Source organism: Diorhabda carinulata, chromosome 5 (assembly GCF_026250575.1).
Source record: "Diorhabda carinulata isolate Delta chromosome 5, icDioCari1.1, whole genome shotgun sequence".
Classification (NCBI taxonomy): domain Eukaryota; kingdom Metazoa; phylum Arthropoda; class Insecta; order Coleoptera; family Chrysomelidae; genus Diorhabda; species Diorhabda carinulata.
Genome location: NC_079464.1, coordinates 27,445,182 through 27,471,746, shown reverse-complemented (window position 1 = coordinate 27,471,746; position 26,565 = coordinate 27,445,182). Strand labels below are relative to the sequence as shown.

General features: G+C 33.1%; 1 protein-coding gene across 11 annotated transcripts in view; it reads right to left on the bottom strand.

Moving 5' to 3' along the window:
- Positions 1-26,565, bottom strand: part of LOC130894040 (collagen alpha-1(XVIII) chain) — a 577,499-nt gene that overhangs the window by 66,856 nt on the left and 484,078 nt on the right. For 8 of the 11 annotated variants that reach the window (XM_057800569.1, XM_057800568.1, XM_057800566.1 and 5 more), the window contains 8 exons: positions 17,780-18,073; positions 9,710-9,739; positions 9,187-9,595; positions 8,921-9,129; positions 8,765-8,872; positions 8,651-8,665; positions 6,268-6,330; positions 903-1,140 (listed from right to left, as the gene is read on the bottom strand). In XM_057800569.1, the coding sequence (XP_057656552.1) occupies positions 903-1,140; positions 6,268-6,330; positions 8,651-8,665; positions 8,765-8,872; positions 8,921-9,129; positions 9,187-9,595; positions 9,710-9,739; positions 17,780-18,073 (1,366 nt within the window). The remainder of the gene's footprint in view (positions 1-902; positions 1,141-6,267; positions 6,331-8,650; positions 8,666-8,764; positions 8,873-8,920; positions 9,130-9,186; positions 9,596-9,709; positions 9,740-17,779; positions 18,074-26,565) is intronic. The other 3 variants (XM_057800571.1, XM_057800570.1, XM_057800565.1) reach the window with 2 other exon arrangements.

Here is a 26,565-nt window from a genome sequence, read left to right as displayed (position 1 = left end):
TATTTCGATATTGACACTTCAGGCCGAAGAACATACTTTTCCTAATTCTCTTACGCAATTACTTGAATTTTAATATTACAAACAATACTATTTCAAGACCTACATCTATGGCTGTCACAGAAATTGCGCCGAACTGGACGGGATTCTCCATTTTATTACTCTATACCTTTCTGAAATACACTATAACTTTGATTCGTCAATTATTCCTGTTGAGTTGAGTTGAGAACAAAAGTATAGCCGAGGAAAAATGTGAAGGCAAGAATCACTTTCAAGCATATGTCATGTATTTTGCTTCTTTACCTTCTTGAAATCCTAGGAGCTCCATTTCCATTTTTCTTCCACGGCTGCTAAGCAGAAGTAATAATTACGTAATGCGTATGATATACTTTTAGGCAGTCTGTGAGTCAAAGTTTAAGTTTTATCAATTGTAGTTTTGTGTCTCCTAGTTTAAGTTATTCTAGGAAATGAGGTTTATTCAAATAGAGGTGTCCTTCTGAACATACTGCTACTTTAAAAATAAAATATAATACTTCAGTTTTTAATCAACACTTTTTGACAATTCCACAAGAAATTATTCTTGGTATTAACAGTGGAGGGCAAAAACTGTTTGAAATCGAATATAATATTTGATGGAAATTGGGTTTAAATGATCAGAGTTTACGTAATTTTTCTATAATATAATAAATAGCCACGATTTCACCAACAATGTTTTGGATTTTAGTTTAACATAAAAATTCTTTATCTATTGCTATTTATTCAAATGATCATCGTTTTTAATTCGATCATTTCAAGTTAAATAAAAATGATTTACGTACGTCCATATTTGTAAATAAGAAATATCCAAACTGTCGCCGAATTTCACAATTTCGGTGAATGACATGAATTAAATCATACACACGTACCTGGTCGGCTATAATGAGCTGTTTCTCCATAAGCAGGACTTCCTGGCTCTCCTTTGGGCCCTGTTATGGATAATCCAGGCATACCGGCAGGACCCGGAGGACCTGGAGGCCCAGGAGGTCCAGGCACTGGAATATACCTTGTCGTTTCATCCGACGATCGAGGTCCGGGGGGACCTGCAGGGCCTGGTAAACCGTCTTTACCCGGAGCACCCGCTTCTCCTTTCTGTCCTTTTTCCGACTTGTTATATGAAAATGGAAATAAATCAATTATTAAGAAAATACACTTGACAAAATGAAAATAAATAACTTTCAAGATTTCTATGTTATCTAAGATATACAGACAGAAAATTTAACCATTCAATTTTAACTTTTTGTTGAAGTGGCTTCGAAAAAGTCATTTGGAATGAATTAAATGACTTATTTTTTTTTAATACATTGAGTTTATTTTAATATTACGGATAAGGACTAAATCAACTATCTAAGAATTATAGGGCTCCCCAAAAGGTATAGTTCTTCCGATATCAATTGCAGATTATAAAAACCCTTGCCGACAATTTTGTTTGATCTACCATAGGCGTAGATATCTCATATAATAAATTCATTATTTTTATTGATACTTTCAAAAATATGTATATCTTAGGCAAAAATTGTTAATAGGCAATAGAATTATTATAAATTGGACGGCATTAGACGCCGTTATTTGGACAGATTCACTTAATTGTAGTCCTACTTGGAACTTAGAAAAAAATTATTATTACACCTTCTCAACTTGTACCTGCCTGTAGGGGAGTTTGGTTTAAACACGTGAACTGAACCCTTTTTGTACCCCATTCGTTTTTTTTCTGGAAAACCATGAGGGAAAATAATTTTTTGCAAATGAAACAAAAGAAAAAACATTTCAATTCCACAATATCTTTATAAGAATCGTCTGAACTAGAGTCATTATTTGATTGAATTATGAAGAGTTCTGAAGAGGGTGATATCGCATACTCATCTTTTTCTTTGATGACATCTTCAACACAGTTTTCCAAAGCTCTTGGTGGTCTGCTGTTAGAGCTTTCTTCACGACTTCTACAACCTCTTTACTCCGTTTTCGAGACAATTTCGTATTTCTGATTTCACGTCTGTCCACATTAGCTCTTTAGGGTTGAATATGGAATAGTAAGGAGGTAGTCTGAGAAGAGTATGACCCTGTTCTTTTCACAGTGTGTCAATATAATAAATTTTCTCCAACTTCATACCGATATTCTTATAGAAACTATAAATTGTCATACGTATAGAATCTTAAGTAGCTTTTTAAACTGATTTAAGTTTTTCTTTACATGTTTTTCAGTTTTGTGAATGATCCACAGCAACCCCTTTCGTGACTACTCGATAAATGGAAAATTAATTTTCTCTAGTTAATTCAGCAATTCTTATTATGATAGCATTATCAATTTACTGAATATTTTCCTTTTTCAAACATTCGAATATATTTAAAATAATTTGCTGTGTTTGTATATCTAAATCTTTATTAATCAATTCATACCTGTCTTTATTCTCACTACATTGTGCAATTTAATTGTCTTCATTCGCCCTTGGTCTAAATATCGCCATATTTCTATTTATTTACAGAAATTTATAAATTAAATTAATCTCACCAAGCCACGCCACTGCTTATCGCAGACTGTCTTGCAGGAATATTTCGAAGAAACTGTATACAAACGGTTTCTGCCAATAGAAATCCATTTATGTTTACGATTCGACGTTTTCATTGGTAAACAGTGGAGATGATGAGTTCACGTGACCTGATGGTTTGTTAGATGTTTACCGGGGACTAAACATTATTTTTCATTTCTTAATTTGGTATGAGCGCCGTGCGTATTAATGAAATATTGACTATTGATTGTTCCTTGCAAAACTCTTCTGCAATTGAGATTGGAAGAACTATACTAAAAATTGAGTAACTATTACTAAGCAATTAATTCTTTTTTTTTCAAATTGAATAAACCTCGGACAGCTCGTATAAATTTTCTGCAATTGTAAGCATTTAGGTTATGGAAGTATTTGAAACGAAATGGATCACGAGGGAGGATATGTGGAAATTTGAAGAAGAAAAAGAGAATAAAACAAATTTTTACGACAATTGAGGAACGAAAATTGCATTTGTCGGAACTTTTTATTAGAGGAAAAATAATAAAATGCAGTTAATAATTTGGGATATGTACAAGGGAAACGGTATCCAATAAGATAATGGCATTCGTGGTTGGAATATTCAAGTCAATGACTTGAATTCTAATGAAAAGAACAAAACGAAAACGAAATAATTGCGGAGATAAATATAATAACATGCTGGATATTAAAGTCGAAAAGATTCTCACAAAAGAACAATAATAATAATAATTATCTACGACCACAATTAAAAATGAGCATTAAAAAACTCATATAAATATATGAAATTGCATAAGTCTAAAAACAGGGGAAAAGAACAATGCTTTTCAAATGGGATAATCATTAAAACAATTTTTTTTATTTGTATATTTATCCTTACATAATGTGTTGTGTGCTCTGTCAAATGTTCTGTAATTGGGAAAATTTCGAACTCTCAATACGAAGTGTGAAATGTCACGGTCAATTTACAATATATTTTTCAAATTTTGATTGATAAAACACTGATTGTTAAGCTAAATAAACATGGAAACAGAAACTGATTGCGCTTCTCCTAAAATTGCAGAAATTGCGTGAAGTAACTCAAAACCTACTTTCGGAAAAGTCAAGAAATATTTGGCAGATTTTGGGATTAGTTTAACACATAAAAATTACCCGGAACTTGTACTTATTGCATATTTCTCCCAAGTCGAGCCAATATCAATGGAAATCACTAACTTTATGGTCCCATTATTCAATATTGGAAACTACCATAAATCTAAATTGTAACATTGATATAAGTATATTTCATAAACTTTTTACTTTCATAAAACTTGACAGAGAGCCATAAACCAAGTTTCCTAGATATTTATGAAAAATATTTGTCTTTGCGACCTTCAGAAGTAAATAATGAACGTTTTTTTGATACATAGTAAGAAAATGAATGTTCTAAACAACCTGTTGGTATTAACCAATATGAACCACTCATTATAGCACAATAATTAAATTTGTTCAACCCCAAGGACTACACAAGTCACTGTTTTAGGCGATCTTCTGCTTCTCTACTCGCTAATTCGGGAGTAGATATACGAGGATGGTCCCAGAAGTACCTGGACAAACAAAGAAAGCACAAAAATTTTGGAAGAAAATATATTCCATACACTTTTCCCAACGATGTTCAATAAGTTCGAACCGCTTATATAATAAGAATCGTCAAACTCCTCAAAACAATCATTTTTTCAAGCCTGGAAACAGAAAATGATCTAAATCTGGCGAATAGGGTGCCTGAGACAACAATTCAAACTTTGATTAATTAATTTTGACCATTGCATTGTCTCTCTGTTAGCTCGCGACCTTTCAGTCGATAATCATCCAGTACCGCTTTGTGGATTTTCTCCAACATTACTGTAGTTGTCACCACGATGCTGGTCTTCGCAGGTCGCCCAGTCTCCAGTTCAAACTCTGCTACTCGATATTTTATTGTTGATAACGAAGAAGTAGTCCCAGAGAAGGATTGAGGTCAAAGCAGTCTCACCCAGAGAAGGAATCAATTCTCTTTTTTTTATTGGTTGGGATAACGCCTTCCAAATAAAAGTAATGTATTACATAACAACGACCAATTTTTTCCATGTACACAAATTCACTGAAAACGTTCACTACCAATGACTGATAAACGAATACTGAACAACATCAGGTGGCGTCTTCAAACTTGAAACTTATGCTGCATAGATTGTCTACTCACTGATATAGTGGTATTTTTCAAGCTACCGCCCTCTCTAGGTCAGGCCTGATACTTCTGGGACTATCCTCATATTAGCAGTTAAATGACACGACGGGTGGAAATCTTCTACCGTCAGCTATATTGAAAATTCTCTCAACAATAAGAAAGAGACGGTCAAAAAATATTTAATGTCTAAATTTAAAAGATATGTCCAGAGCAGAAATTTCTGAACTGGAGGATTCAAAGCCCAAGTAGACACTTATCGATTTCCTCGATACTTCTCGCGCCCTCAACCTTAAAAATAGAAACACTAACATCACAATTTTTGAGTAGTGATGTTACAGTGAAAGAAAATAATAATTAATAATATAAACAATTATAACAATTCAATATTAATTTGACTAATCAAAATCAGTTTATTAGATTATGTAACGTAAGTTATAGTTTATAATTCTGTTTCCAACATATTATATTCCACTTTTCCCGTTTAACTATTGGAAATACATAATGTCCTTTTTAGAATCAGTTTCATATCCTTTTTTTTGATCTTCCGTGAAATTTTATATTTGTGGCTTGCTAGGTGCTAAAATTGAGCCGACGATATGTAGTATATATAATTAAGGAAAAGTATTTCTTAATGTGGTCGTAGATAAAATATTGTATGATACTCGTGCGTGAAGTACTTTTGCGTTCGTGTATTATAAATAACTATTTGATAATGACTAACAAATATAAAATAAACAGTAAACATATTTTACATAGCAAATAATTACTTATAATCTGGTTCTATACAGGGTGTCTAGCATGAGAACCGACAGATAGTACACTACTATCTCTGTCGTTTCTCATGGGTAGCCCAAAATATGACTATTGAGGTAATTCACCTCCAGTAAGCTGCACGACTGACGAGTATAGGGTCTCAAATTAGTGCTCTATATTTCAAAAAAAAATTTTATAACTTGAAGAATACCAAATTTGGTACATACCATGTAAGATTATTAACTACATTGAGTAATTGTAAGTAGAAGACGATTCAGCCATGATAGGGGGTTAATAGAGGGGACCCAACATCAAAATTTCACAGAGATTTTTTATCTGTCAATTGAGAAAAATTCATTTTCGTATCAAGGATAATTTAATTCTGAAACTATTTTTACTTTTTAAAAGTCGATTAACCAAAAACATGTTTATAATGATGTTATTCAAAAGAAATGAAGAGTGGGCTATATATATATATATATATATATATATATATATATATATATATATATATATATATATATATATAAAACGAATTGGACAAGTTTTAATTTATCTTACGAAATTTTTGAAACAACTAATAAAAATTTAAGTAGAGTCCAATTTGATCACGTGGTCATTGACCTCACTAATTTTATCAAAAAATTTTTCACCACTCAACGTTCCAATTTATTTTCGTTAAACTTAAATATTCATTATTCAATCCTGAGTGATGCGCCACAAAAGGCCCCAAATATAAACTACATTTTAATAACTTACCCCGTTTCCTGGTTCTCCTTTTACTCCCTTAGCTCCAGGAACGCCAGGAATTCCAGGTCGACCCTACAATGAAACAGCACATTTCAGTATGCATTTTACATGAGAATTTCTCGTGTATTGTCAAAATAGAATTCAATCGTTGACCTTCCGCAACCGTAAAGTTGTTTTCTCGAGTTATACTCGACTTTCTCAATTCGATTTTATTCGAATTCAGTTTGAAAACATACTTTTAAATGGTATTTCTGTGAATTGGAGTGTGTAATCATATTTATTCAAAATAATTTGAATGATATTTTTTATTTATATTTTTATAAGTACCATATATATACGAGGATATATTGTATAATTCTTGGCTTACTAAGAATCAAACAAAATTTCAATGTCAAAATATTTTATTACTTAACATATTCTCCTCTTAATTGGATATATTCATTACAGCAAACCTACAACATCTGCAAACCAGACCTCAACATCTTTTATGACCTCCTCGTTGAAGGAAAATTTACGACCTTCTAAATTTTTCTCCAATTGAGGAAAGAGATGATAGTCGGATGGAGTCAAATCTTGTGAATAAGGGGGGTGTTCTAGTAATTCAAACCCTAAATCACGAATTTATTGCATGGCAACATGAGATTTGTGTGCAGGTCCTGAAAAACAAAACACCTTTGGATAGCTTTCAGAGTCTTTTCTCTTTAATTTTTTCCCGTAATTTTTTCAGTAATGTCGTATAGTAAATTCCAGTTATTGTTCTACCCTTATCCAAAAAATCAATCATGATTACTTCAAGGCAATCCCAAAAAACTGAAGAAAGAACTTTTCCAGCAGGTTTATGGACACGAAACTTCTTAGGTCTTGGAGAACCAGGGTGTTGCCATTCCATTGATTGTTGCTTCTACTCTTGCACGCTTTTGATCAACATTCAAACACTTGGGGATCCATTTTGCAGCAATTTTTCCTCATGTCCAAATTGACTTGATGATGGCTCGATACTCAAATTTTTCGATTCTCATAATTTCGCTGGACATCTTTTTTCTTTTTATTTATTTCGTAACTCTGGTTTACTTTTTTGACGTCAAACTTAACACTGACACTTCTAATAAATTATTGTTCGTTGCTATGGTAACGCAATATTTTGTTTATGCATGGAACTGGTCTAGGCTAACTAGATATCAATAGGTCCTCGTAAAACTAGAAACAATACATAAACTTAAAAGTGCTGGAAAATGAGTATTTCTTTGATTCACGTTTGAAGAGTATTAGTAATTTCTATTTCCTAATCTCATTAGATTTCTAGCTAACGTGAAGCGTTGGATACGTATTGTAATAGATAATGTAACCCCAACAAAATAAAATGGGGGAGCTAATTAATTTTTTCCAATTCCGAATATGAAATAAGTTCCAAGACATAACTCAACAAACTTGGTCCAGCAAATTCCAGCAAAATATGCGTTGGACACTACCTTCAACCAGGTGAATATGATTGATTTTTCTACATGGGCACACGCATTGCCGTAATATCAAGATATATCCCCGACTACCAAACACAAATGTCTATGGAAAGGATAATCAAACATTTTTAGTACATTATCATCGAACTTATGAGTGCTGGACAATCACAGATTTCGTCTACAGGGGCAAACTATCTATGTGTGCTTTAGCTCGCTTCATGCTATATGTCTTTATCCACCTCCGTCTTGCCAGCAACCTACTCAAAGATGTGGCGGTCACACTTTGAGCTACACGAAAAATAGATTCCACGACCACTGGTGATTTTTTTGATCCTAATCAAGACACTACATCAGCATCGTTGTCCGTTACCAAGGATCTTACAACCATCAGTCACTTATTCTGTATTTCAGCACAAGCTTAGAGCACACTCTTCTTGTCGTTATGCTTTTTAATGTCAAGTAAATACTGCTCGACTACATGCCATTGTAGTAAAAACTTCGGCGTGGAAGACTGTAATTTCTTTCTCAAGTGAGTTCCAGAATGATAACTTTTCTTTTTTTATTTTAATTTTTCTTCTCCACTTGAAAATAATGTTAAAAAATAATTCTTTTTCTACCGTATTCACAAAAACAGCTTTCCATTTTGACTATCAAAACTAATCTACCTGCCTGGTTCATGTGAAATTTTACTGCTACCACTTTCATATGAAAAATATACATAGCATTTTCCAATTTCGAAGAGCTTTTAGTTTTTATACCACTACCTAAAGTAGAATTTATAATGTTTCAATTTTTAAGGTGTGAACCTCATTTTGAGCAAGTAATTTAAAATATAGACCTTTCTTTTTCTGATTTGAACAATTTCAATAACTAAAATTCCAGTCTCATTTTTTCAAAAAATTAACTGTATGTTGCTATAATATAAGGAAACTTACTTTTGAATTATTCTGCTGCTCAATACAACGGTAGCAAGCATGAGAAAAGAGCAATTAAACTTGATATCAAGTCTTGTTATATTTCAATTTAATTAATTATGAAAATTAACATACCATCCATCCGGGCAGTCCCATTTCACCAAGTTTTCCTGGTGGACCAGGAGGACCTACTGGCCCAGGCTTCCCTCTCCTTCCCCTTTTTCCCATTTCTCCTTTTTGACCCTATAAACACATAACAATAACATCAATCATGAAAAATTATTTTCTCACCTTGATTGTTAAGATACTTTCAGTTCCATCCGCATTTAAAATAGAACCGGGTGGACCTCTTTCTCCCTTCTCTCCTTTAGAACCAGGTGAACCAACAGGCCCAACAGCACCATCAACTCCAGGTTCTCCTTTTTCACCATCAATTCCTGGATTTCCAGGAAAACCAGAAACTCCCGGAATACCTGCTTCTCCAGCATCACCTTTATCGCCTTAAACATACAAAGATCTTTGTCTATAACATAAAATACGTGATGGAAATACTTTACCTTTTGGACCCCTCTCTCCTACTTCGCCTTTAGCACCAGGAGGTCCAGGCATGAGTTGAATAGCATCTTGAGCTGTTCCTGCAGCTATTTGTATACCAGACGGACCGGGTAATCCTGGAGGTCCTGGGTATCCTATATCTCCTTTCTCTCCCTTCTCCCCGTTCCTGCCAGGTATTCCAGGTATTCCGTCCACACCGGGTGACCCATCATCACCTTTTTTTCCTGGAGCGCCTTTTTCTCCCGGTATTCCCCGATCACCTCGTTCTCCTTTCAAGCCAGGTTCTCCATGTGAACCTTTCGATCCGGATGGTCCTTTTTCACCTCTTGCTCCAGGCGATCCTGGTTTTCCTGGATCACCTTTTGGGCCGGGTACTCCTGGTCTCACCATCGATCCTCCCAAAACAGTGTCCTGAAAATGAGATTGAGTATGAAGAGTTTCGAAAATATATTATAGAAAATGGATACTCTCCAACAACGTTTCTACTCATTTTTGCTGAAAGATGTTATTAATAATTATTGTTACCTTGAAAGGACCTCTTGGTTTCCAGCTCGGCTATATAAAAAAAGGAAATATTGTTATTTGGAAATCATATTTGAAATGATCATAAAAAGTAATCATGTTATTAAATTGTACATTATTGCGCAGCGAAAAAAGGCGATTTCAATCTATAAGCTTCAGTTTGTCTTGAATTAAAATAAAATATATAAAGAAGCTTATTTCGAAATTATTAAGGGATCACATGTACTAAAAAAGTTAATCGAATAACTGTATATTTTTACATTCTTAGACTTTCATTACTTTCATTTCGTTCAATATAGAGTTTTGAAATCTCATATAGGATAGCTTTTTTTTATTCACGTACTCTAAAAATCCACTTCTGAGATTTTTCTAGAAATCTTAAAAAAACACTATGGAATGCGTTATTTTATTGCATACAGGGTCAGGAAAAATGAGCGAAGCACCGAATTTGTAGCTTATCACTTATATGTAAATATATTTCAAATACATTTTTAGTTTATTTCGCATTCTTGGCGATTTCGTAGCAATTTTATATATAGTTTCGCAGTAGCTATTGACACTTGCAAACCTCTTCAAACATGAATAAGTTCAAAAATGTTCTTTTTATTTTTGTTTATTCGAGTACCCAAAAATTCCAATATCGGTTCAACAAAGAGAACAAAAAAATTTTGGAAAAAAATATATTGACTTTTCAACGTAATCTCCTTTTAGCTCCACACACTTTTCGCAGCGATGTTCTATAAGTTTGATACCATTTTTAGAATAAGAATTATCAAGTTCCTGAAAATAGCCATTAACTGTTGACACCACATCTTCTGTGTTGGAAAATCTTTGACCACCAAGCCATTGTTTTAAGTCTGGAAATAGAAAATGATCCAATGAGGCTAAATGGTTGCATGGGATAGCAACTCAAACTTTAATTCATAAATTTTGGCCGTAACTATAAATGGATATGTAAGCTGCTGCGTTGTCTTCATGAAACAAGATTTTCTTCTTAGCCAAATGCGACCGTTTTCCTTTTTTAAGATAGTCAATAAAAATTATTCCACGCGTATCCCAAAAAACCGACGTCATTACCTTGCTGCAGATGGAACAATCTTAGCCTACTTTGGAGCCAATTCTCTCTTTTCTGTCTATTGTTTTGATTCTTCTTTTGTTTCAGGATTTAAGTGATGAACTCACGTTTCATACATTGTCAAACATTCGATAGAAACATCTCCACGACGATGTTTTTGTTCCAGTGTGAGCAAACGCGCATCCATCTTGCAGCTCATGTCTCATATCCAAATTTTCAGTTAATATGCGATGTACCGCACTTTGCTAGCTAACACACTTTAAGTCGACGATCATCCAGTACCGTTTTGTGGATTTTCTTCAAGATCTTACCAAATAAGGTGACGCATTTGTTTGTCAACTGAAATGCTGGTCTTCGCAAGTCGCATGGCATTTTCCCCATAGTTCTTTGTTATTTTGTGTCCGAAACTCCATGATAATTATAATAAGAAAGTATTCGGATGACAAAGAGGGTAATTTGCGCTTGGTTAATTAGTACGGTAAATAATCAAAGTACTAAATTCAGTACAAACAATGAAAGTAGGTACCCACGCAGTGCTCTTCACTATCTAACAGACACAATAGAACTGATAATAGTAGTCAAGAATACCTACTTGAGGGACCGTACTAATCCCTACTACCATCATCTAGTAACGTGCATTGACGGGCGTGGCTATTTCACATTCATTCCTGTATTTGCCAAAGTGGAGCTTTATTTTTTATTTGAATTTTTCAAAAGAATAGTTTTATAATTAAACACTGTAATAACGTCATTAATTTCAATCTCAATAATTCATTTATTTGTCGAAAATATGATATTTGCATTTAATAATATTCGCTAATCATATTCCGATTTGAATACGTGACTAATTCATAACAAGTATTCATTATACACAAATAAATAAATGAATTTCAAATAAACAATACGTTCATAAAAAAGTATAATTCAATTTTCAATAATTTCAATGATTTATATGTACCCATATTTGTGTGATTATTTGATCGTTATTTCGTCAATTACTCGATGACTTAACATAGTGTTTCGAACTCATTTTCGTTCTAGAGCACTATGTCCTACTTGGACATAGTGGAATTCAGAAATTCGGCGAAGGCGCCGCCTTTGATGAAATACCCGGAATTCGTTTGATCTTTGTTGTTATATAATTTTTTTATTATTCACTCTACTACTTTTCACCACTCCTACCAAAAAGAATGACTCTACAAAAGCACGACAGCCTTATTTTTATTATGTTTCTCACTCTAGTTTTACCTTAGATAATTTTTTATTAATAAATTCAATTTTCTCTCGACCGCATTGTAGCTAATTATAATTTAAGGCGTTTTAGCTGGTTCAAAGAGTTACTTACTTTCACAATATGCTCCATATTTCACAATTTTCCTCATCAAAGTAGATATAAATTTCATCTTAATGTACAATAGTATTATTACATCAGTAAAAATCAATTATTTTCTTTTAAAGCTTTTTTCTATTCTTTGCTGGTTCATACAATAGCATATAGTAAATTTTAGGAACCAATTTATAGGAAAAAAATTAAATTGTACCATTGTGCATGTATCATATTATGACGAATAAACAAAGAATCAATATTTTTATTATCAATTTGTTTATTAAAACTTCCTAATATTTTATCGTTAATTAACTTCATTGTTGCGTTGTAGTTAATCACATAAACTAGCCCTGAAACATTACCAAATGTTACCTTTGTTCAAGTTCTCGCGTGTATCTCATAAATTACGGTATATTGATTCATTATTTTCATTGTTTTATAACAATATGTATACTATCATAGATTTTTAGATGTATCGAAATGAGAAATGAGAGCAATTTTCTTGAAAATACTATCTTTGTTCCTTAATAAATCTCTGTTTTCCTCGTGAATGTCTAAATAGAAATTCATTATTTCTCATTTGTTTTCAATACAATCATTGATTTCAGATTACACTGGTCTGCAAGAAAAATTTTCAATCAAGTCCCGGTACTATTTTTATTGATTCTTTTATAAAATAACGTCCTGTATCCAAATATAATTGCGATTTTGTTCTATCCCCCACCATTTTCGATAATACTTACTTCTTATTTTTAGCACTTTTCGATAATAACGATAAACTTATACACATTGATTTAATTTAAAGAGGTGAATAGAGCTGGAACCATTATATGGTGCTTACTTTCCGTTTATACCCTGAGGTAGAGCCGACTCGTTCCAAAAATCAGCAGAGCTCCGCCAACATCCTTGCATTTAACTTCACTTAAAATATCTTCTACATATTAGCGACGTATTAATGGAACCGTACTTCAGGTTCATCGAAAATGGTTTCTGAATTTTCAGGAAAGAAGTCCAGATGCGAGTGAAGGAAGTGTACTTCAAGAGACAAGTCCTTCCAAATCTTTTGGAATGCAAGCAAAGCACGTTTTTCTTTTTGATTTAGGTGTTCAATGGACGTCGAATATTGGAAAAGTTGTCTGGTTTGGGGACCCACAAACACTCATTACTTGATTTTAGCTTCGCTCAGATGTGGAAATTTAGTTTTCAAAAATTGAAATACGTCTTGTCCATTTCTTTTACAAACTGCTTGATCAATCCAAGTTTGATGTGCAAAGGTGGCGAGTGAATATTTTCCCCGGGGATTAAAGGGCAATACAAGTTTAAGCAAATTCCAATACGGGTGATAGTTAGAGCGCCAGCGTCGTGCAGTGAATACGCCCAACTGTTTCTTTTACATTTCTATTAATGATCTTATGTATTGGTGTTTTTTATTTTTTATTTTATTTTATTTTTATAAATTTTTATGTACAAGGCCCTGTGGTGGTAAAAAAATACAAATAAAATAATACATTTATGACTGCTACAATTACAAATTTGACGTTTTAATAAATTATTATTGTTGAAGTTTATTGAACATCTTTAACATCTTTAATAATTTATATCCTAACCGAAATCCCATAACAAGATCTACTGACAGTAAATTAGTTAAAAAATTTGACGAAACTGGTTTATCCAAATCAGGGCGCATAAAAACTGCATCAACTGTTTACACAAATCTTTAGATGTTTGTGTCCTGTTAGAAGACGATCCACACTTGAGTATTAGACAAATATCTGCATATTTCGCAAACATACCATAATGAAAATTTTGGTTCAAGAGTTGTCACATGACGAAGAGGCTGCAGACCAATTGATGGAAAAATATTACAATCAAAAGGATCAAAATTTTTAAACAAGTGTTATTTTTTGCGTTGAGGCTACTTTTTGTAATAGTAGAAAAGTAAATCGGCATAATTGTAGATACTAGTCACGTAACAATCCTCGTTGGATGCGTGAATCCCATACCCAATATCCCGAAAAACTGAATGTTTGGACTGGAAAAATAGGCGACACAATAATTTGTCCCTTTTTCATTGAGAGTAACTAAAATGGTTCGGCGTATTAAAATTTATTGGAAAATAATATTATACCTGAGTTGGCTCGGATATTTTCAAATATAAGTTAGTATTTTCAATCATATTTTAAAAAACTTCATTATTAGAAATTTTCAGACAATAACACACCTAAATAATGTGTTTTCAAGAATATTGGAAGGCGTGGGTTTATCGAATGGCCCTCACGATCCCCGCATGAATCCTTTAGACTCTTTCCTGTGGGGTCACTTGAAAAGCGTTCATAAAACAATACCTGCCAATATTCAGAAATTAAAAGATAGGATGTTGCCAAATATATTGCAAAGTTTTTAAAATTACATGGTTTGTTGTATTGAATTAAATGGACAACATTTTAAGCATCTGCTGTAATCGCCTTTAGTGTAAGTTTTTCAAAATTCGTAATTTTTCTACTTCGCAAATGTGGATCTACTTCTAACATGACACAAACATTTAAAGATTTGTCTTCAGTTGTTGTTGCAGGTTTTCTGCGCCGTGGTTTGGATAAATATTTTACTGAACTAGTTTCATTTTATTAAATTACTGACTCTAGACCTTGTTAGGAGATTTGTATTAGCACACAAATTATTGAAGAATATTCAAAGTAAACGAATTTATTCAATTTTAGCTATCTAAATGTACAATATTTGTTGTTACTTTGGTGGAGTTACTGTAAATGTAGATATAACTCCTAAATTATGGCATTTAGGTATAGAAAATAAACAGTATTTCTTAAGGATTTCTAAAAACAAAGTTTGTTATTTTCTCGGAAAAAGGAAAGTTCTGACTACAATGTGGATATCACCATAATACCGGCCGTATCACAAAACCCTTGCACACAAAAATTTATGAAAATTGTCCAAGCCGTTTCAGAGATAATCTTGGCGTTCCATATATAAAACTCACTCTCAAACTAAAAAAACTAGTGAGAAATATGTGAAAAATTAGTAGGGAATTTAAGAGTTCATTTTATATAGGAATCATCAAAAATGGTATCATTTCTCCTCTGGTGGTTATTTTATAGAAGATCTTCTGATAAGTCCGCTCAAAAAAATACAATCATTGGACATTTCTTTATAAGCTACGATTAATGAAAATGGAAGTTTCGAAATTCGTTTTAGAAAAAACTTTGTAGTTGGCTTGATAAATGAAGTTTAATGAATTTTTCTTCTATAAGTTATGAATTTTATTAGTTTTCATTATAGAAATCACAGATCTTTTGAGATTAGAGCAACTAGCAATAAACAGAAATTTTATACACGAATAAGTACTTCAGAAATTCTGTGTTTTTTATATACAAATATCGGTTTTTTCTATACTCAGTCGCCATAACTCTCTATTAAATTAGATATCCTCTAGTCCCATCTTCATTATCTCCTTATCTATGCCTTTTTTCCAGCTTTTCCGTGGTTTTCCCTCTTTAAAACTTTCCGCTGGGAAGAATTTGTTTTGACTGTCTCTCATTCGTCTTTCGTTAGACGTTAGACAACATCATTTCAGTTTTTTTATTTTCATATCATCCATTATTATATGATTCACACTCATAATTTCTCAAATGCAGTCATTAGTTGTAGTTATCTGCCTACAGTTGATCGCCAGAAATCTGTTTAAGTCGCTTCAATGGTAGTTTTTTCTTTTAGCTGTCACACTTCCCTGCCATAGAAAACAATGGTTTTTATAATTGTATTGTATATACCATGCTTTCTTTTTAGATATTCAGCTGTTTCGTGAAAAGCTGGTTATCTTCTCCCTAAGATATTTTTGTCCTCAAGTCCAGCATTCCGTCACTTCCAAACTTTGTAGTAAAATATTCGTACTTTATATTTTCCACGACATTTTATAGTTTGATTGTTTGCCACTAGCATATTTTGCAAGAATCCTCCGGTATATATATTTGTTGACCTCTACCTAATCGGTTCATTTTTATATTTGCTTACTGGTTTTATAACCTAGATCCTACCAAACCTACCAAATGATGGAATGAATGGGACAAACCTATTTATTGATATAACAAGAGCCTCCAACAGCATACAGGAATACACAAACGGAAGGAATAGCGTTAACTAACGTACCAAGTGCACATATGGAACCGTAAAGGCTTTAGCTCAAATATTAGAAATTGAATCGGAAGTAAATATCCCAGAAGAAACAGGAATATTAGTGGGAGAATGGAAGGAATATAAACAGAGGGAATAAGTAGCACCGGAAGCCTCGTCGGGCACCTGTAAAAATAGAGAATAGAAGAAGAAAAAGTCTACCAAGAACAAATCAAATTGTGCTAACTCATTATCTTTTCAACAAGTTCCATTATACATTTGCATCTGATGACAATTTCACGAAACATTACTGTGAAGGCAATGAGAAGTAGAAGAGTAATTTTTTTTAAATACTCGACGAAATAAGGTTATTGTACAAAAAAGGTACTTTACCAAAGTAATACACAATACAAGTTCTTTCTCTATATACTCATCTTGAAAATTGAGAATTGGTATATATTTGAAGAAGCTGCGCAATATTTTCTTCATAAATTATTCCCGAAATGACTGGATTTGATAATCATATTTCCCAACATGTAACTTTATTCGCTCGACTATATGGTCTGTATTCGGAAAGTCCTATTGGTATCGATGGTGAAATCGTTAGGTTCACAATATTGCTATGAGGACAAGCTTAATCGTGTATAACAATTACAACAATCAGTATTCATTTTCTTTCTCTAAAATATCTCTCCGCAATGTTTAAGTATGCTTCGATTATTGTTCACAATAAACACATACCTTTTAGACCCCCATAAACTTACAGTTAGTGGTGGCCCATTCGAATTTGGTGTTTCTCAAGGTATAATGTTTGTAGACTCGTTTTGGATCAGTAATATGAGATATATGTCTCATCATCTGCAACAATGTATCCAAAAACATATTTTCCACCAACATTTCAACAGTTGCGGCAGCCAGCGAACGCAAACTTTCTGCAGCGCTACTGTTTAGTAACGATGCAGTAGGAGGAAGATGTTGCATCGATAATTAACTTATAAATTTTCCTTCAACTCTGTCAACTCGTTAAAAAATGTCAGACCTGCATATTCGATCCACTTCATCGTACGTATCAGTCACCTGTAACTTTTTGAAATGAATCATGAGCTACTCTATAATTCATGAAGCATTCACCATATATATACTTGACTCAGTAATTGATGACTTTTCGGTGCAAAGTTTCCTTCAACCTACAAAAAATAAATTACAGCTCACTCTTGGTCAGAAAATGATGCTATCGCCGCATCTCTTACGTTAGAGGAATGCTTTTCGGTTAGATTTTTTGGTGAGAGAGTGTAGGAAGGACAAATTGTGCAGTCTGTCGATTATTCTGCAGCTTTTCTGGCTACCATATTAAAAGATCAGTAGCGAAAAATAAACCTAGCCTTGTATATCAAAAGTTTATAAGAGATTTTTATCTTTTTTCGTATCCCTAAATAATTTCATCCATAATCTTGGTGTAATATGTTAATTTGTTCATTATAATACCTGAGTTTGTTGATAATAATTTTGAATTCCAACTTTTTTTATAAATTTCTGACATACTTACATCTACATTTTCAAATTCCACTGGACCAGGAGGTCCCGGTGGTCCGGGTAATCCTGGTAATCCATCTTTTCCAGGTTCTCCTTTAGGACCAGGTAAACCATCGTGTCCTTGAGCTCCACGTTCACCTCTTTCTCCTTTATCTCCCGGTGGACCTCTGGGACCTACTTCTCCGGGTATACCTGGTAAACCGGTTAAGCCTGGTGGACCCACTCGACTTTCACTCGGTGTGAACGGAATGTTAGCTTCTTTTGTTATTGTACTTATTATTGAGGTTAAATTACAACTGCACACAGTCTGGAAACAAAAATAGACATTTTTTCAATATTATTTACGAAATTTTGAATTTTTGAATGAGTTTTGAGTTGACTCATTGATGCAAAATGTAATCTATCCGTTAAGATACAAGGGTGGTTCGAATATAATTTTGCTATAAATAATTAAGTTACAGAGCTGAGATTTTTCACAGTTTTCTAGGTAGTCTTCGTCATATTCTTTACATTTTTGCCAACTTTAGGATGCTTGACACGTAATCATTCACGTCCGAAGGATTGCGAGTGGCGATCCGCGAAATGCCTTCCAATGGACAAAATGAATGATAGTCGGATGGCAATAAATCAGGACTATAACGAGGGTGTTCCAGTGTTTCTCAGCCCAATTCCATTGTAAACCGAGCTTCATGCAGCTGCAGTTGTTTTGTAGGAATATCGCACTTCGTATTGGAATATCGCTCCGTTTTGATCTGTAGACAGGTTTAACAATGGTTCTAAGGAGGTACTATAATACTGTACGTTCACAGTCCATTGTTCAGAGAGAACATGAACAACAATTATTCCTCTCATGTCCCAAAACGCGGTACACACTTTCTTTGGAATCTCCGGAATATAGTGATGTTCTCAAATTTCGTTTGCGATGAATATTCAGTGCAATCAATTTTTTCATTCCTCTACATTTCGTTGCAGGAATCGCGTGCAAAGTCCCCAATGTGTGAATTTCTGCTCAAAATTCAAAAGTGTTGTCGCCCATCTGGCTGAAATTTTGCGGTAGCTGGGTCGTCCATGAATTATTTGCTCAATACTACTTAAACTGATGCCTAATTCGTAAGCCATATCGTATACAGTACTGCGTCAGTCTCTCAAATTGAATTTTTCTACAGCGCTGACGTTCTCGTGGATAAAACATATTCCGGTTTGTAATTAAGTCCACAAACACTACTGATGCTGAACTAGATATTTCATACTTATACCAAATGGGTACTAAATCAGTAATTGAAAACAGAGACACATTCAAGTTTTAGTATTCAGTTTTGATTGAAGAATTTTAAAACATATGGCGAATCAGCAACATTTGCTATAGATTGAGGTATTGATTACCATCTCACAGCTTAGAAAAAGACCCGTTCATTTGGTTACGAAGAAGTGATTAACTAGTGTCGAATTCGTTCCAGCAGAATGATTTCTATTTTGCAACCAATTCCTTACATTTTTAATGTTTATGTTACGGAGGTCTCTAGGATTTAAATATAAAGTTCCAAGTACATGAGCGAGAAAGATTTTGATAAAAAGCAGTCAAAAATGATCTCATTACGTGTTTTCCAAATTTTGCTTGTGCCTAAAGAATTTTTCAAACTTCACCTGTGTCTTTGGCTTCAGTGTCACTAAATTGAAACTGCTTCCATCAGAACTAATTATTGACATTTTTTTTTATTCAGGAAGTCAAAATAGTTAGTTTATAGTTAATTATTAGCTATAGGTAAAATTTGTGAAGTGACTGATTTATTTACTTTTCGTTTTATTAGATTTCTGTTTAAGTTTTAGAATATCTATTTCTATATCAATTTTTATTTGGAAGTTCATAAGTTTATTCTAGTGTCTTGGTATTTTTTATTATAGTCAAATATTAGTAAAAATATTGAATATTCTCTCTCTTAGAAGGCCAGACGAAATAGTGAATGAGCTTATGAAATATGGAGGAGATAACCTTCCACATAAAATATTCATGGTCATAGAAAGACTATGGAAAACAGAACCAATCCCGAGAGAATGGTCTACTGGAATAATTACAACAATAATGAAGAGAGGAAATCCTGACAGATGTAGCAATTATATTAACAATAATAAATGAAATACTGAGAAAGATAGTGGAGCTAGAAATAGGTTTTAAACAAGGAAAATCAACATTAGATGCCATATATATTATAAAAAATTATTTAAAAGAGGTGTGAGCACAACATGAGCATGCAAATGCTATTCATCGACTTCAAACAAGCATTCGACAGTCTGAAAAAGAAAAAGGACATGGTAAAAAGTACCCCAAAAGTTAATACGATAATACGATTGGTGAAAATGACTATGATAAATGCGAGGGCAAGGGTAATAACTAAAAACTGGGTAACGGACTCTCAGTGGTATTATTTAACATTGCAGTTGAAATCATAACACTGGCCACCAGTGATTTTAGTGCCGAAGATTTTGGAAATATGAATCTATCCCTGTATAAATTTTTCAACACTCATACTTGAAAGTATTAAATAGAAAAAAGCATTGATAGATAAATGAATTTATCTGAAAATCTGATACAGAAAAACTGCTTTCAGCAATAAAAATATAATTAAAATCAGCTCAAAAATACCAGGCATCCAAAAAAAAATTTTTTTTGTACGCCTATGTAATTATAGAAAATAATATCGACGGAAGTATCATTAATTCATCAATACAAATAAAAGATGGCGCAAAAAGAAAGCATAAATTTCAAACAAGTATAATTTGCTCTATTTTGATTACATACAATGCACTCACATGAATACAATGTTTAGATTATCCAATTTATGGGTTAGTTCATTGGAATATCGATATCCACTGTTTGTAGTCTTAGTAGATTACGCATAGAAGATTACTTCAGACACCCATTTTGTGGAGTTCCTTCCGTGCAAAGAATACCAGACGACTTCTGCTTCATAATTAATCCAATTATGCGAAAAGAAACAACCCAATGAAGTATTGTGTTGCGATTAGGTATCGAACCATTGTGCGGAAAAGCCGTTGAAGAAATGTTTAACAGCGAAAACGTGATACGTCACGGTCCATTGTACCATTGCTACTAAAACTGGACACACTTATCCACAAAATAACCAACCCACGGCTCTCCGCTCCTCCCATTCCCATTCAATTCAAATTCATGCGTTCTTTTAACACCATCCTTTAATAGCATATGCTAATGTTTTAACTCTAATAGCAAAGGGCCGAAAAAGTCTTGAAGACACAATTATAAGAAAACCAAGAAAAGGAGGATTAAAAATAAATCAGAAAAAGACAAAATATATGAAAATTGAAAAAAGAAAAAAGTTCACAAACAAGAAACAAGATAAATGACCTCATCTTCGAAGTAGTCGACATCTTTGGGTCCTTAGAACAATGATAAGCAACAAAAATGAGACAAAATGGTAAGACAATGAATTCATACGGGATATAGGGCATATAATGAGTACAAAACTAGTGCAGAGCCACTAAAATAAAAGTCTACAAGACTGCGATAAAACCAGTAGAAACATACGACGCTAAAACTATGAGGTTTACAAATATAGAGTGGGATTAACTTATTAGCTATTAACACTGGGTTCTCCAGTGTTGCAGCAAGAAAGGGGAACACGATAGATCCTTTGGTGTATACGATACCCCAAAATCCATACATACATATACACATACGCCTCTGAAACTATGACACTAAAAATATGGACAAAGAACAATTGAAGATATATTGAAGTAGAATAATTAAGGAAATTGATGGACCAAAGTAAGTTGGAAATAATGAGTATAGAGGACTTATGAACTATGAGATTAAGAATATACTTATTAGAATCAAAACTCAAGAGAAAACTCCCTAATCCGCCACTTGGGCTACTAGCAACACCATATCAATCAGATAAACTCCGACACCCAGCCTACAGACTCTCCGTCAAGGTTTCCCCGCAACCTGGTGAACCGCTTCTCCAGCCATATGCCCGACGATAGGGAAAACGAAGCTGCACCCGCCAGCTCCCTTTTAAATTAAAAATAAACCAAACAGAAGCTTTTGTGAAAAATAAAAAAAAGAAATTTCAGAAGAGATGTTTTTGCTTGCAAGCGCCCTTTCGCTTTCTCTTAGTCAAAATTTCCGCTTTTCCCCTCAAGAAAAGTTAGGCAAACACGACCCCTCGCAACCACCACAACCCCAGCCCTGCAGAGAAAAAAAATTCCTATATCAGGGCCCACTCCAACAAACCCTTCTCCTTATAAAAATCTTCCTTATCATACCAAATTTAACCAACGAATCTCTCTTTCTCATTGCAGAAAACATTGCAAGGTAGACCAAAAAATGGATGGGAAGATCAGATTGTACAAGATATACAAAATCTAGAAGAACGTAACAGAACAAACAGATGCAGGACAGAAGAGACAGCATATTATATCTTTACACGCAAGCGGTTGATTCCCTAGATTAGGCCCTGAATTAAATAGTCGTAGTTTTGACCGTGTAATGTTTGCCAACTTGAATAAAAGTTTTAGTTGAGGCTTTTAAAATTTCGTAATAGAATGGTATAAATTTTATATATATATATATATATCGATCTTTTTTCTTCAAATTTCCTTAGAGAAAAGATCTATTCAAACTTTCTGTAATTTCATAAAAATTTAATGAGTAATTGTTTTGAACTCGCTACTTTGAATTTTTTAAAAACTCTACCAAACGTTATTATACTTTTAATTACTCCTCTTGGGCAATTTCAAGTTTATTAACTTGAAAGGAAAATGGTTGCACTGATACATTTTTCATAACTATTGAGATTTACATTCTCTTAACTGGGAATTTTCATTTACTATTGGAATTCTTATTGAAATACTTATTTTTCATCTGTTTTGGGCTTGCCCGGTCGCGTTTCTGCTGTGTATGTCACTATTGGCCTTATAACAACTTTGTTATAAAGTATATTAAAGTTAATTCTAGACGGAATAAGATTAATTTTAATTTTGGTAGAAATGGTACTTATGAAACCCGCATTTAAAAAAAAGCCATTAGATGTTCGTTCCTCTTATTTTCATTACAGCTTACTCATTTTAGGTGCAAAAGACTTGTAACAGTGCTCATTTTGAAGCTTATTACAAGCACTACAAAACCCTATTTGAATAGAATGTATCTGCTTGCCGCTAGTTGGCATTGAATACATCAATTAAATTTCAGACAAAATAAAAAACGGCTTTGATCTTTAATATATCGCTGAATATTGCACTTATAACTCTTTATGAAAAACCAATTTGTTCAGTTTTTTACCTGCTACAATGCTTATTTTTGGATATATTTGCAAAAAACCGATGAAAAAAGTGTAAAAATTCCGAATTTTCAATTGCCAATTACTTGAGAAGTATTGGATTTTTGATAAACTTTATAGAACATTTTTTTCTCAAAATTAAACCTTCTATCGATATCAGAGGTTATTTTGAAAAAAAATTACACCACCGAGAAGGGGTGGCAACCACTACCAGGGTGAGTGCGGAGTTCAGATCATTTTCACTTTTGAAGTTGAGGGTAATTCTAAAACTGCATGAAAATCGGTTCACAGTAAAAAAATTCGGAGCAATAACGCTTAAATGAATGCACTATTGACAATTCTTTCAAACGCATTCAAAAGTGTATTGATTTTAATGGAGAATATTTCGAAAAATAATGAAACCAGATCCAATTATGAATATTTAATTTCATTTATCATTCTCAAGCAGTAACCCTTATATAGACCTTCATAGACAGAGTTGTCCTTGTTTAAAATTTTTGAAAAATTGTTACTTTACTAACTTTACATATAAACTAACTTATCCTGAAATTTCTAAGCTATTTATGACTAAAACTTTCAACAAAAGCAAATTTCACTTAATATACTGAAACTTATGGAAGAGTGGAAGTAAATATTCAATTTGGTCCGCTTTAAATCCCATTGAACTTTACTTCGTGGAAATCCGTTTGTAAAAATAATTGAACGAAGTGGACTCACGTTTTTCTTATCCATACAATGACCGTTTTTCTATAATTTACAGGGGGTACATTCCTAATTACATTAAAACTATCAAATTAGCAGTATATTTCCAATTTACTTCCACTTGTTCGAATTAACTTCATCAAATTGTTCGTGAGATGTTCCTTTCAAATGAAAGCCCATAAAACTAGACGTTCTGTGGTCATCGTAATTATTTTATAATCCATTAACCTGACTCCACTCAAATGATGTTACTGTTACTTTTTAAATAGCCATCATTTTAAATTTAGAGCCCACTTAGAAACGAATGAAGAAGCAATAGAAATTATAAGGGTTAATATCATTATTATGGCTAGAATTAAACAAAGTACGGGGACTGAATAAAAATTTTCTGTTTATAGAAGTAACACACACCAATTAAAATCGTCGAAACACGTCTAAATAATTTTAAAGTTGAAGTGATTTTTTGTAGTAGGCATCTAAATCTTTCTAAAAACTATATGTAGACAGTTTGATGGATGAGTGACTTCAAACTTTCCCTATGTGATGTTTCTCATCATCAAATTTCAATTACTGCAAGTACGTTATTTACGCGAAGCAATTTTACTTTTACAGGAAATCTTCAAAATAAGAACTTGCTCTTGAAAGTGAAGCAGTTATGAGTATGGTATGAATAGACGACAGAAAATTCTACTATAATAATGATAAAATTGCATAATTTCAAATTATCACACAAATAATCCCACGGCACGAGTACGATTTCCGTGGTGCCTGGATTTGACTATGCCATTCGATATCTCGCTTCGTTTTCGAGATATCGATACTTGAAGTTGGAAATCAATCTAACCTAACCTAACCTAACCTTCTCGTGGTGCACTTTGAGTGCAAAAAGTTTAAAAACCTTGAATTGTTTAAAGCCAAAATTGTCTACAAAAATTTTTCTTCGCGTGAGGATTATTTCAGTTTTATTTTATAATTATTTTTTTTCTTATGGGGGGCTTGTCGTTAAAAATAGGAAGAATGATGCAGAAATAATTGCTAGAGAATTTTTTCAGGATAATTGTGAAATACTACAAAAGTCTGGCTTTTCAATAATAAAACAAACGAAAATTAATAACTTTTGGAAGATTCAGAACGTACTTTTTGCTAGAAAGGGGATATTTTTACATTAAATTACTAATTAAAGCTTCAAACTATCATAAAATATTTATTTTAGTTTATAAATAATGAAAAACAACCGACAATGCTTTATGAAAAATATCAAATTATTCATGTATTTATCGAATGTCAAGTTATATTCATCAGAGAGTGATGAAAGTTATCAAAAATTGGTCATTTTGCTATATATTTTTTTCAATATAATTTTGGAGTATCAGGGTAAATAATATAAAAATTAAGTGCAAGTATCCACCACAAAAACTAGAACCTTTGTCATCTCTAAAGAACCAATGAGGTGCAAACTCACCCTAGAAAATAAAGCCATAGATCAGGCAATGTCATTTGACTACCTAAGCACATAAATCAGCGAAGACAAGAACAAAATAAATGAAGTAAAAGGACAAGCAATCAAAGCCAGCCGAATATCAGGCGCACTCAGGGATATTATCTGGACTAGTACCAGTATGAACAAAAGGGCAAAAGTTAAAATATACAAAACCTACGTTAGACCCACATTGACATAATATATGCTATAAAAACAAGAGCGGACAACAAAAGGACTAAAAATATCATTCGAACAATAGAAATGAAAATACTCAGAAACATATGCGGATAGACACCAAGAGACGACAAACATAAGACACGAATATGAGGTGGAAGACATAGTCAGATGGGGACGTAAACGTAGAAGAGCTTGAAACGAACACGTGGACAGGATGACCAGAGAAAGATTAGCAAAGATCGCACGAGACGGTAAACCAGGGACACGACGACCTTTAGGAAGACCTCTAAAAAGATGGATGGATTCATGGACATCAACATCTCAAGGATGACAAGTTGGAAACTACAAGTCCAAGGCCTACAATATGTTGAAAAAGTAAAAAAACTTATCACTAAATTCTGAACTGATCTATAGGAAACTCTATTTGTTGGTTGGACAGCTCATTATTTCACTGATTCCATACAGTTCACTTCACAACTGTAGCTTTAGAAACGTTGTTTAATCTCCAATCAATCAAAGAGGTGCCACTGGCTTTTAAAGAATCATTTCGTTCAAATTAATAACCTGGCAAACTTTCAGGAGGAGAAAATAGAATTGAACTATTAGAAGAAATTATAAATATTTCTCACGATTTATATTCTAGATTATATATTATTGAACATCGTACTAAGAGGTCGGAAGAAAATGTGAATTAGTTAAACGGAGTCTTAGTTACTGAACGACTTGTTTTATTGGATAATGTAGGTTCAAAGACCACACACACAATCTACAGATCATGAGATATATTTTCTCTGCAACGAGGAAGATGAAGTTCAATCATTCTTTGACCGTTGCCAAGAATTCGTTAATAACATTCCTCAAAGTATACCCCACTAATACCGATTTAAAGAAATCGAAACTAAGAAAATTCTCTTTTCATATGTTGGATAAAGAAAGGGATTAGTGTAAGAGTAAATTGATAGTGGAAACATAAAAGATCTAAGCTGATTGAAGTGGCTTAAAGACGCCTCAGGTAAAGCCGGAGAATAAAAATGAAAGAATAAAATGGGAAGCTGTTCCTCTATACACATTCAAATCTAAAAATTCCAATTTCATTTTGTTCATTTCAAACACATTGCAAAGAAT